The sequence below is a fragment of the Cupressus sempervirens genome, chromosome 6 (genome assembly GCF_028749045.1).
Source record: "Cupressus sempervirens isolate cs-2001-9-10 chromosome 6, ASM2874904v1, whole genome shotgun sequence".
Classification (NCBI taxonomy): domain Eukaryota; kingdom Viridiplantae; phylum Streptophyta; class Pinopsida; order Cupressales; family Cupressaceae; genus Cupressus; species Cupressus sempervirens.
Window position 1 is genome coordinate 262,570,121 of NC_143123.1, and position 14,078 is coordinate 262,584,198.

General features: G+C 36.6%; 1 protein-coding gene across 4 annotated transcripts in view; it reads right to left on the reverse strand.

Annotated features, from left to right (window-relative positions):
* Window positions 1-3,323: 3,323 nt before the first annotated feature.
* LOC149552242 (nudix hydrolase 19, chloroplastic-like) overlaps window positions 3,324-14,078 on the reverse strand; it is a 153,352-nt gene continuing 142,597 nt past the window's right edge. For 2 of the 4 annotated variants that reach the window (XM_089787763.1, XM_089787762.1), the window contains exons 5-6: window positions 5,066-5,158; window positions 3,324-4,024 (exon numbers count right to left, since the gene is read on the reverse strand). In XM_089787763.1, coding sequence (XP_089643889.1) covers window positions 3,759-4,024; window positions 5,066-5,158 — 359 coding nt within the window. In that variant the 3' untranslated portion in view covers window positions 3,324-3,758. The remainder of the gene's footprint in view (window positions 4,025-5,065; window positions 5,159-14,078) is intronic. The other 2 variants (XM_089787765.1, XM_089787764.1) reach the window with 1 other exon arrangement.

The window sequence follows — 14,078 nt, forward strand, 5'->3', positions numbered from 1 at the left end:
TAATAGATCCCTTTCTTTTAATAGAAAAAGGTTCATTTTTACCAACTTTGACTACACCTCCATCATAACATATCACTTTTCTTTCTACTCTCAACTATTGCCTTTGTAATCAACCACTAGTCAATTCCCGTGTAGATCAAGTGTGTTTGCATCTTATCCTTCCAACTATCATATTCCTCTCCATCAAACTTCATACTTTCCTTTCTCTAAGTCATGGATCTCAAGTTGTAAAGCTTCCTTCTCAAAGAGGACCTAATGCTCTGATACAACTTGTTAAGAAGTAAAGTCCATACACAACTATGAGAGGGGTGAATTAGTTATGAGCAATTAAACTCAAATCCAAACTTAATTATTCCAAATCCAACAATTAAAACAATGGTGCACAACATGAGAAAACCATACACCAAAATGCAATGATTTGTTGACTAGGGAAACCCTTAATCAGAGGGAAACCCTTAGTGGGGATGGCACCCACAAGATAGTGTCCTAATATATATGTATACTGTAAAAAGGATGTCTAACCTTGTTAGGAGCCAATTAAAATGCATTTAGTACAACAATACTTGTTAGAGGATAGATTCCTGTTAGGAGAGACCTTGAATCCTTGTTAGAAGGTTTAAGCCTGTTAAAGGTTGATAGTGAAATAACTAGACCCACTATCTATATTCCTCCAACAACTATGAAGATCAAACTTCAGGATAAAGTTTCTAAATCAAGTAAACTTATTGATTTGCAACTTATGTGCCCAAACATATTCTTTGAAGTCCAGTACCATCAACCAAATCAACTCATCCATCATTCAAGCTCGCATCCTCTGGCCACATACATGATACATTATGATTTCCCAACCAAGGAAACAACTTTCTTTTATACCCTCACAAATAATTAATTAGGTCAACCTGTTAGAGCTTCCCAATGTACATTTGATAACATAAGACCACACTAAGGCATACATGCCTTCTTAAGGAATATTACAATTATTACATTAAGGTTCTCACACACTACAATACAATTAATACATTTTACAGTGAATATCAATATATTTCCTCATCCTAATCAAATGTCAGTAAAACATATCACACATTTCACTACAACGACCAATTCAGATTTATCAGTAAGCCTTGCTATCACGAACATGTCTTTTACCACAATCCAAGCTCACTAATGTTACTTCAACCTTGCTGATAAGATATATCAAATATGTCATTGTCTCGGATAGTATTTTCTGCACATTAGTCTGCTACTAGTATTCACCAAATGATCTATAACTCATCCAAAACTTTATATAAACTCTAGCAAACATAAATATGATATCTAGCTTATCCTATTATACACCAATTTCATTGATCCATTAATCACCCTGCAATTTACAAAATCCACACATTTTAAGATTCTCCTTCCACTAGGATTAGGAATTAATATTCAGCATAACATAATCTAACTCAATTGTTTCCTAGAGTTAGCACAACTATCTCATAACTTGATACAACTGCATATCAAATGAAATTTGCAACTTAACTACATACATATATCAAACGCCAAGTACAAAAGTCTATAACCATGTTGTGGTATCTATATAAGATATAATGGATTTCAAACTAAGAGGATAATCAATTAATAATTATGCAAACTCGTATAACAATAAATTTCATGATTTTAAGTCTCCAATTTAAAGAACTATCTATAGGTTTCATTTGAGGCTTCATGTTATTGAATGTATATTTGGGCAACATGGTTCATTAAAAGATTCAACTAGCTAGTACTATTAAGACCAATGTAGGAAAGTACCACAAAACTTGTAAGCAAAGTTGAACTTTACATCATCAATTTTTTTGTATTTACCATCTTCATGGTTAGAATTCAGTATCTCTAGTTACAATTTTTTTATAATGATTTCAAACAAAGTGGAATTGGTTTATGTATAAGCCTTATACCTTAATCTCATAGGACACAAATTTGTCAATTCTGGAGCATTGTATATTGGTACTTGGTTCCAAAATCATTAAAGGTGGCTAGACTTGAAGGAACTCTTGAAGCAATACAATTCCTCCCAACATAAAAAATTTGGAAGATGTTTTCAAATTGCATAAATCAAACAAATAAGAAAGAGAAATGTAGGAGCATACAACAAAACTAAACATCCACATTTGTGAGATATGTGGGCTCCCCAAGTTAAGATCCACTTCCAAGTGGTTAAAACTTTAGTTTATTTTGGTATTTTGTGATAGCACTTTCATACAATATCAAGACTTCAAAATTTCACATTTACAAGGATAAACATTCAGTGAAGTATGTTATGTTACCAGTCCATTAAAAAATAATAGATAAATTCAAAACCTTCAACTTACTTTTAAATCAAATACTTGTTCATTATAACAAGACCATGTTTAGAAATAGAAGGAAACTTAATGCTATTCTGAGGGAACCATAAAGAAAATCATAAAACCCTCTTTTTCCTAATCTAGAGAACCAAGTCACCAAAAAAAATCAAACAATTATATGAATGTATGCTGATTAGATTAAATTAATGATTTTCCATACCATTTTGATGTTTATAGAAGAACATAAGTGTACGTAGTCATGCATTCATTTCAAATAGAATCATTATGTAAAATCCAAAATTTAGAGCATTTTGTTAGAATTTTGAATATATATATATATATATATATATATAAAATCTATATAAACAGTTTCTCATCCCAATCTCGATGTTGAATCACTGATACAAGTAGAAAACAAAATTACACAACTGAATCTAAAAGAACTATAAATTACAAAACATCTCCAAACTTAGTTAACGAAGACCAACAGTTCTTATAGTTGAGAACATATTGCAAACAAATCCAGTATCTTTCAAACTACACTTCTTTTAAGTTGACTTTGTAAATTTTATTTATTAATATCTTTGGAGCTAGAGTTTAACGTAATAGGATAGAACATGATGCCAAAACCTGAAAGAGATTTAAACATGAATTATCCTACTGATAAATACAAAATGCATATATCCATATTAAGCCTGTATGAAGCATAAAACCTTTCTTGTAGATCAATCTGCTTGATGCTTGTACGATCAAGTGAAATATAACTTCTTTGTTTAAGTCTTTACCTATGAAGCTCATTATCTACTTAGTTCGAAAACAACTGGTAGCATCATATAATTTAAGTTGAACATTGGCATATGATCACAACACAAACCAAATTTCACCCATTTCTATATCCTACTTTGAATTGTAGCAGTCTCTTTCTTCTCCTTGATGTTTTCTCTACACAAATTATTTGTTGCATATCATAAATAACACTTCCATATAAATCAATAACAGGAGTTTGCAATAGCAAAGTTAAATAGATTTCTTTCTAACATGCAAGAATATGCACTGCAGAGCAGGAGGAGAGCCACAGTGATTTTTGCATCGTGAATATTCTGTAACTGTTTATTATAGTTTCTCCGCATCAAGAAAGAATGCAACATCTGGAAAACACTTGAAATACTTTAGGGCATTACATTTTATAGGGAAAATAAAGGAAAAAAAACCTAAAACTAAAACTTTATTGATCTCAGGGAACACCCCACGGCACAGTGGCAAGTTGCAAGCCTCTCATCTGAGAGGTCTTGGGTTTAAGTCTACTCAAGCCCCATGTTGATATTGGCTTCAGCCCATTACCAATACAAAAAAAAACACTCTATTAATCACAACTCACTTGGCATTCCACAAAACCATACATCATACAATGTGTCCATTTGTCTATATATACCATAATTAGATCTTGCTAATCAGTGAGTCCTGATTACAATATGCCCAAGAAGAAATCAAATGATGAGCTATTGCATAGGGTCCTGGAACAAACATGCTATTAAGCTCTCTCGAGCCCTTAATCTTCCTTTTTGTATCTGGTAAAAAGCCCTTGCCCATTTCTGCACCAGCACATAGTTGATTTATTCGGAATGCAGTTGCCTTCTGATCTTTACTGTATCGTGTATAATCCAACATTTTTTTCACCTCTTCCCTGCTGAACCACTGTGCATCTGAAACAGTTTGGATGATTTAATCATATTTCTAGGTTACTATAGCAGAAGTTAGAACATCTAAAACAACAAATTGTCATAAATTATAAATAACATACAGAAAACCAACAATCCACGAGACGAAAATTATTAAGGCCTGTTTCAGTAAAAAATAAAAAGGACCCAAGAAAATTATACACGCCGAAAGCAACCATGACAAACAACGTTTTTCATTTACTTTTACCCTAAGGAAAACATCTTCAATATATGAATCCAATACAATTCACTTAAACCTTTTCTCCAGTGCCAAAAACACATTTTTGTCACAACTTAGAGTTCCAGTCGATATAATGCTTGCAGCTGCACTCTAATACAGCACAAATTATAAAGGTAAAACGGAAGTGTAATAACTTAGTATTCAATGCATGCTTGTGGAGGAAGAATCCACAAGAAAGGAATGGAAATTTCTGTCCCTAGACTGCATGCATTTGCAGCATACTTCTACTGTATAGCAATAAAGCCCCCAAAAATTATGGATATAAAAAGGCCTAAATCATAGTTTGTAAATTCATCACTATTAGGAGAGTATAATGCATCTGAATCATAAAGAATGGCATGGGCAGGAAAAAGCATACAGATCAATAGAGAATGTATATAAAAGTTGGAATTCAGTGCACGTGGCTTGAGAAATCAGAGTATGTAAGAGAATTCAATGTCATCAATCCTTAAATTAGAACCTTATGCAAAAAACATATTTGGCTACCAAATAGCATGCACATGCATTCTCTATATATCAATGTATGTGCATAAGAGATAAAAACATGCGAGTCATTGCCATATTGCTGTAAAAAATCCTCATTTTCACCAATTTTAGTAAAGTAAGAAATTTGATTCAATTTGTCTGATACTTAGACCACTGCACCATCCATTACCATCTAGTTCCCTTTCACACTGAAATAACAGAATGCCAAAATATCATGTTTAAGGAAAATTTAAGTCTTCTAACAAAAAAGACTTGAGAAATCTAACATGAAAAGTATGGAATCAATGGGTAGACCATACCTTCCAGTTCATTTTTATCCACGAGAATTTCAAAGGATTTTGCAAATGCCAAAAATCCAACCATCAGCTGGCATGGCATACTGACTGGTCCAACTGCAAATTTCTCCAGATTGAAGTTAGATGTATCAAATAGCAATATTTAACAATGAATGTGCCTGATATAAGAGAAAAATTGAGTGATGTATGAATTCTATGTTTAAATAAAGATGGTTTAAGAAGTTATGTATTCCACTGGATTTATACATTAAGTAGGAAAAACAATACTTCAGTTGTGGTACCTATCATTTTGTTTTTAATCATATACGTAAATTGTCTCTGTTCTACTCTAAATGGAGCCAGAGACAGCAAATAGTCAAGGAAAGATCACGATTAAGCTTTTGCTCCTACTGTATTGTTCCCTGTCCCAAGCTAAGCTTTAAAATGGAGAAATTATATTGATTATTTATAGTTTCTGAAGTTCACCCCCAGTACAACGGTAGCTGCAAGCTGTTGCAAAATGGCGGTCTTGTGTTCAAATCTGTGCTGGTTCAAAATGGATTCATCATTCTGCATGGTTTAGACGGAATGATGCAGACAAAATGGCTTACATGAGTGGTCAAAGGCTCTGATGAGGAGACTGTTAATAGGCTCCCCATCAGCACATTATTCCGGCTGCAGAGGCTTTGCAGAGGGCAGTGGTTCATGAGATCAGTTGATTGGTGATCACGCATGGATAGCAGAGAGGATGGTTCACTGGTGGAGTGGAGATGGACGGAGCTGGCAGGGAGTTATAAGGTCGCCGACATGGAGTGATAAGGGAGGGCTCAGCGCATGGAGTGATGAGGTGATATGGAGGGATAAAGGTGGTCTAAGATGTGGCAGGATAAGGAGCATGAATCGATAAGGGTGAGGGAGGTAAAAGGGTGAAAGGGAGGCATATGGAGGCAAATTTGAAAGAGATAAGGAGTTTGGGCTTGGAGCAATAAGGAGAACATATAGGACAAGAGTCAACTGCATGCCTCATATCAAGGTGGTGTTAAGGCCTCAGCAGTGTGACTACGGGGATGGGATCCCCCAATTGTGGCCCTACTGATTTGGAGCTCCAGTCAAAGGTGTTTCACCGATAATGAAAAGTCACTTCTAATACATAACTATGCGGAACTGTTTGTACAAGAAAAAAATATTATATTAATGGTATTGGAATTGAAGATGAGAATTAGTTGAATATCTTTTTCATTTGACATTGTTTTGAGAGCTTTCTGAAACTTGCATTCTCAGGGTTAGAACCAGGAATACCATTTTCATCAGTGTGATACCTAATCTAAATGGCCTTGGTAGAATCATGATGATTCTTTAGATGAATTCTAATTGGAGATGAAAGATTACGTGGGATTCGATGAAGCTTTTGTGAAGGTCGATAACTGGCATGATAGAATAATGCATAAATATTAAAGGATAGTTGTGTAGAATTTGATGATGAACAAATTCATAGATCCTTGGATATCCTGCATGCAAATAACCTGTTACAAGGAAGAAAGAAAGAGAGAGAGAGAGAAGGGTTTGCTCAATAAACAAGAAGATTGAATTTACTTGTGCAAAACATAATGAATGAATTTACAACCAATCAATCCTTATGAATGAGATCGAAACCCTAAAAGGGAAACCCTAAGAGGTAAATGATATTTAATAATTACTAATTAATTATTAAATGGAAATGCAAGGTGCATAAAGTGAAATCTTAAGAAGGGAGTAAACGTAATTTAATAAATTAAATTAAATTAACCTTTTACTCTAACACCCCCCCTAAGATAAGCAACAATGCAGCTACAAACAATGCAAGGAAACTACAATGCTGAAAGCAAACTTGGGTCCCAGCCACAAGGCCTGATGAGGTACCCAATCACAATCAAATCTCTATGAAACAAAGAAATATAGAAAACCCAGTGGGAAAAACCCTACTCCAAAAAGAGATAGAGAAGGATGCACAAATGAAACATCTCAAGAGAATCTCTCAAGACCATCAGTACAATGAAAGCTCCCATGATAGAAGCTTGAGACTCCATAGCTCCCCCAGATGGCAAAACTCCTGTGTCGATGAACATACCAACGTGGTGGATCCAATTTTAAAGGAAGCAAAGGCAGTGGACAAGGATAATAAAACCCATGTATGTAAGGTGCAACTGGGATATCCTGCATGCAAATAACCTGTTACAAGGAAGAAAGAAAGAGAGAGAGAAGGGTTTGCTCAATAAACAAGAAGATTGAATTTACTTGTGCAAAACAGAATGAATGAATTTACAACCAATCAATCCTTATGAACGAGATCGAAACCTCAAAAGGGAAACCCTAAGAGGTAAATGACATTTAATAATTACTAATTAATTATTAAATAAAAATGCAAGGTTCATAAAGTGAAATCTTAATAAGGGAGTAAAGGTAATTTCATAAATTAAATTAAATTAACCTTTTACTCTAACACCCCCCCAAGATGAGCAACAATGCAGCTACAAACAATGCAAGGAAACTACAATGCTAAAAGCAAACTTGGGTCCCAACCACAAGGCCTGATGAGGTACCCAATCACAATCAAATCTCTATGAAACAGAGAAATATAGAAAACCCAGTGGGAAAAACCCTGCTCCAAAAAGAGATAGAAAAGGATGCACAAATGAAACATCTCAAGAGAATCTCTCAAGACCATAAGTACAATGAAAACTCCCATGATAGAAGCTTGAGACTCCATAGCTCCCCCAAAATGGCAGAACTCCTGTGTCGATGAACATACCAATGTGGTGGCTCCAATCTAAAGGAAGCAAAGGCAATGGACAAGGATAATAAAACCCATGTATGTAAGGTGCAACTGGGATATCCTGCATGCAAATAACCTGTTACAAGAAAGAAAGAAAGAGAGAGAAAAGGGTTTGCTCAATAAACAAGAAGATTGAATTTACTTGTGCAAAACATAATGAATGAATTTACAACCAATCAATCCTTATGAACGAGATCGAAACCCGAAAAGGGAAACCCTAAGAGGTAAATGACATTTAATAATTACTAATTAATTATTAAATGGAAATGCAAGGTGCATAATGTGAAATCTTAAGAAGGGAGTAAAGGTAATTTAATAAATTAAATTAAATTAACCTTTTACTCTAACAGCCCCCCTAAGATGAGCAACAATGCAACTACAAACAATGCAAGGAAACTACAATGCTGAAAGCAAACTTGGGTCCTAGCCACAAGGCCTGATGAGGTACCCAATCACAATCAAATCTCTATGAAACAGAGAAATATAGAAAATCCAGTGGGAAAAACCCTGCTCCAAAAAGAGATAGAAAAGGATGCACAAATGAAACATCTCAAGAGAATCTCTCAAGACCATAAGTACAATGAAAGCTCCCATGATAGAAGCTTGAGACTCCATAGCTCCCCCAGAATGGTAGAACTCCTGTGTCGATGAACATACCAATGTGGTGGCTCCAATCTAAAGGAAGCAAAGGCAGTGGACAAGGGTAATAAAACCCATGCATGTAAGGTGCAGCTGGAAGTCTAGCTGATGCTCAAAGGAGAAAGCATGAGAATCCTGAAATGGAATCTCCAAGGGAGGTGGGATAACAAGTGCGCCGAATTGGTCATTTGAGAGGAGATGTGTCCTCTGATATATCCTCAACAATTGTAGTAGGTGGCTTGATGACTAGAGCTGCAATAGTAGGCAATGCTGAAGAGTAATCCTGTGTGAGAGGTGGAATCTGAACAAGTGGAGGTGTAGAAGTCACAACACTGGTCTCAGGAAAAACACATAAATTCAAGCGACCTAACTTCACCTCAGTAGTCTCTCGTGAGGGAGAGTGAGTCTCCGATAGTGTTGATGGTGGACGAAAATGTGAGAAGGAATACAGGCGAGAAGAGTGATCAACAATCCTTGTAGCAACAATATTGCCTGTCTCACTATCTCTAATGTGCACTTGATCTTGTGCAAACTCAACTGTCTTCCTTGTCCCACTATGTGTAATCTAATAGATAGAGAGAAGGTTAGAGGACGAAGATGGAACACAAAGTACATCATGAAATGTACCATCATCAATGTCAACAGAACCTTTCCCACATACAGTCATAACAATGTTGCCCCCCATCAAAATGTGTGTAGAAGCCTCAAAAGAAGAGATCAAATCCTGAGAAGATGCCATATGGTGTGAAACACCTGAATCCAATAACCATCTAGAAGAGGGTGGAGTGGTAGTTGCACATAGTGCATGACCCTTTCCGATATCTTTACCATCTGACTGAAATGATGATGATGAAGACGATCTGTGAGAAGTAGAAGGAATATCAATGTTGCTCTTCTAAAGGAGAGTAGTCAAATCTAAAACATGTTTGGCATAGCCATCTAACTTCTTCTCATAGCAATGTGACTCATCATGATTAGGCTTATTACAATAAGCACACTTTGGTCTTTCTGACTTTGGTTTACCCCCCTTAGGAGGATGTGGCCCTAATGAATTGTGAGTGCTAGAATCAATCTTGGACTCTGTAGAATGAGATTTCTATGTCTTCTCCTTCGTCCCTAAAGATGGCCGAGCTACTAATGCATAAGTGTGTAAACTTGTGAGAGAATCCAACTGAGAGAGCTTAGCCTGCTCTCGAGTCAAACAATCACAAAAAACCTCAAAGGATGGCATGGTAAATCTATTACCCAAAGCATCTTTGGTCAAATAGACGGCGGAAGAAAAAATCTGAAAGTTTCCACGAAGCTTAGATAAGATAAGATAATAATATTAATGTCCAACAAAAAACTAGAAAGGTTTATGGGAGTGAGCATACAAGAGAGTCGGCTAAACCAAAAACACCAAAACAGTGTTAGAAAGAAACAAAACAAGACAGAAGACCAAGAAACACAAGGTAAGAACTATGAGTTCTTCCTTGGTACAAAATAATCAGGGACAAAAAGATATCACTGTGGATGAATCAAAGTCTTAGAACTACGCTGAGATCTACTGGAGGAATGTCGTTGCTTGAAAAGATTGGTACAGTGCCTGACAGATCTAGAAGTAGTGCTAGAAGGCCTTTTAACACCCTGTGATGAAGATGAGCGGGAGTAAAAGGCAGTAATGAGCTGGTCAAAGGTGTGGATCTGAGACATAGCTAACTAAAGAGTATGCTCAAGAAGTTGCGTAGCCTCTCGAAGACAAAGTGCAAGACACTGCTGATCAATATAACTCAAGAACTTTGAGAGAGAGAAACAATCCCTGAAACGATAATAAAATCTCCCTTGGATCTCATAGTAGATAGGGCAACGAAATAAGAAATGGGTCTCAGACTCAACCTCTTCCAAAGAGCACAATCTGCAAACCCGATCCTCTCTGTCCATGTGATGATTAGTCCAGATACGGAGACAATGAGAACCAACTCTGAAAGAACCTAGAGAGAATCGAAGGGAATGACACCAATGCGGATAGAGATAAGTACGCCGCACAATAATACCATCCTAAATCTCAAGAAAATGCTCTGCATAAAATGCCATCTTAGGACGTAATCCTCTAGGAGGATTACTCCAAGTAGTGATAATGTATTGTCTGTAGATATCCTGTTTGACATAGTCATTCAACTCCTGAAGAGAGGGGAGGAGATGAGCAGGAGCGTCTAGTAAGAACTGGTGAGGAGGGAGACGATCAATGTCAATCCCAATCGAACCCAATAGAGAGGTGGCAAGGGCATACCAACAACAAGATCTAGTGGTGGTGTCAGATCTCCTAATCTGAACAAAAGAGCAGTATGCAAGATGAGAGTACCTCTGACGGTCAACATCAGAGTCCATGAAACCTCAAAGCCGATGAAGAAACCAAATCAAGCCAAAAATGGTCAAAAGCCTAAAAAAACTAGATAGCTGCACTCAGCGTCAATCTTGGTTTTCCCACAACCCTACAACAAAGATCTCTATTGATTGAACTTCATCAAGAAGTCCTCAATGGAAGGAAAAGAATCCAGTACAAGACAGGTAAGCTTTGCCTCAATTTGAAGTGCCCTGAACTCATTCACTGTACCGAACAAGCCTTCAGAACAAGCCTTCAAGCTTGGTCCACATAGCTAGAGGGGTATTGCACCAATCAAGATGAAACTGTAGACTGTCGGATACCTGTAAAGCAATCAGCCCCATTGCCTCATCCATTTTGTTCCTGTGTTGCAAAGTTTGATATTGACTTTGAAATATTGTCTACACTGTATCTAAACAAGACCACAACCCTTTTGACTAGAGAAGCCATGTCATTAAGGTCTTCCATGTGTGATAGTTATGAGGGGTCAAAAGTTATAAACAAGAAGAGGTCTCAGGCATTGTTTTAAAAGGTGTTGGATTGTTTTTGAAAACATTCTGGTTTACTAATGTAAATAACCATGGTTACCGGGAGACCCGTCTCCCCCCTAAAAGTCACGTCTCGGAGACCGAGACGTGTCTCGAAGACTTTTCGCGTCTCCAGAGACCTCAAAAAAGGTTGGAGACTTCATGACGAAGTCTCCTGAAGTCTCCCCGTCTCCTAATCCAAAAAGTGAAATCTCCTCGAAGTCTCCTGGTAAATATAAATGTAAAATATAATATTAAATAATTTTATATATTTCAGCCCTCATTTTAATGTTTTTAATACAAAAATTAAGACCACCGACAATTTAAATGATTAAATCATTTAAAATATTTTTGGAGAGTGATGATTTTTTGGAGAGTATAATAGCTGAAGACCTTGAGATGGATGATCACAACCTTGTGGAGTAGATGATAGTACCATCGACATACTAGTACTAGATATATTTCTGTTTTTTGTTTATTGTACAAAGTGTTTATTTTTGTTTGCATATTAGCAATTCAGCATCAAACTATACTTTTTTGAATTTAAAATTTGCATATGTAATGATAATCTCAGCGATTATCAATTTAATATGATGGTGATCATATGTAATATTCAAAAAACAAATATGTCTATGAGATACAATATTGTGATCATGTGAGTTTTGAAATCTTTGACTCTATGAGTCTATTTTAATTTTTAATGTGACATTACTATTATTATTTATTTTAGTCTTACAGTATTACTATTTTCAAATTTTGTATTTACTTTTAGTATTAGACTCTTTAAACTATTAAAAAAATTTGCCGTCTCCAAGTACCCCCGTCTCCTATTTAAAAAATTGCCGTACCGGTACCAGTACTAGTACCGGAGACCTCGAAGTCTCCCCGTCTCCCGGCGACCTTGTAAATAACAGAAACAATAATACAAAACACCCCCAAAATACAAAATACCAAACAAGCTGCTAGAAGGAATGTGTAAACAAGAAGAGAGTAAAAAAGCTTTAGTTTGAGTATCACATGTATCTTCGAGAAATACTAATGAAAATAGCAGAGAATATGGATAGGGCTCAAGAAGAGCTTTTTGGTGCTTTTTCAAGATTGAAAAATGGAGCTATAATGAACAAGTTACGCCCCCCGAAAGATGGAAGATATCATTGGACTTGAAGCACAAAAACAAGTACCAAATTGGAAAAAATGCCAAAAAAATACCTGCACCATTGTCTCCATCTCTGAAGCAGCTTTCCGACTCTTCTTTTGAATTGAAAAAAGAACCCCCTATGCTCAAGATATCGCCAAAAAACTGATAGGGCCCCCTGAATGATAAAAAATATTGCAAAGCCCTTAAAAATTTGGTTGGGGGCTAAATCAAATAGTCCTTGGCCCCCATGTGATCGTGGGCGGGCGGGGCGGTGCTAGGAGGACGGGCGACAGAGCAGGGGGAGAGGGGGCGGCGGAGCGGGGTTGGAGAACCAGCAGTGGCCAAGTGGAGGTGAGGCGCAGGTGGGCAGCGAGTGGAGTGCAGGTGATCGGGTGATGGCCACTCAGCTCTAGAAGTGGTGCGGTGTTTTTTTTCACCTCACATTTTTTAAAATGCTTTTTAACCTTTTTTTAAATTTACACATCAATATCCTTTCTCCAATCCCATCGTCTAGATGCAAACTAAAGATCAAACATCAATTAGAGTTAAGTGTTTTCGTTGGCTTACCACACAAGGCACCCTTACCATTAATGAGAGGCAAGTGGCCATGATTTGTTCGAGTCAAAAAACAAAAAATCCACAATAACTTCCATTTAACTAAACTACTTCAACATGAAAAGAAATCTACTCTAAGTGAAAGATTGAGGAAACCATGCAACACTTCAAAGCAATAACAAGTAATTCACCATGAAGAACCACCAATGAATTATCCATTAGTTCGAAAAGTATTATAGAAACAAACTTATCAAGTCTCTCCCTTCGCTAGCCTACTCTACTCTATCTCTCTACTAACTCCAATCTCTAAGCTAATTCAAAAGTTCCTCCCCTAAGACTAATGAATTACAAATGAGAAGACCTTGGCCTTTTATAGTTGCTCAATTACAATGAAGGGCCAAGATTTCTTCCCACAAACACTAATTAGGGTTTCCAAATTTGCAACCAATTACATGAAGGCACCCATTCAAGGGCCAATAAGAAAATTACAATGATAATTTTTGATAGCCATTGAGAAAATAGGACACTAGGCATGTTGTGATTGATTGTGCTTGAAGCTGAAGTTTTCTAATTGGAGGAGGCAAACAATTGCCAACTCATCATCCCTATTGTGTGCTTGGAGTCTTGGCCTGTAGAGAATCTCCCAACATTTGTGATTTTCTCCATCCTTTGAGACTTCCTCATGGAATTGGCTTGAACCACTTCCATCTTTGTGAACCTGTGGACTTGATCTTTCTCGGTTCTCCTTGAATATATCCTCATTCAGCTAGATCCTCTATGCTTTCCTAAATTTTCTCTTGATTTTGACTTGAGTTTGTGGGTTGATAGCTTGACCATGAACCCTTCCTTCTCACTTGAGTCCTCGAGCTTGAGCCATCTCCTTGTAGTATCCACTTGAAGTATTGAGGCCTTGATCATCACCTTGTCCTCTAGCTTCCCCTTCTTTTGGCATGACGATGGAGGGTATGTACACCACAATGTTCTGTTTTCCAAAAATGAATTTC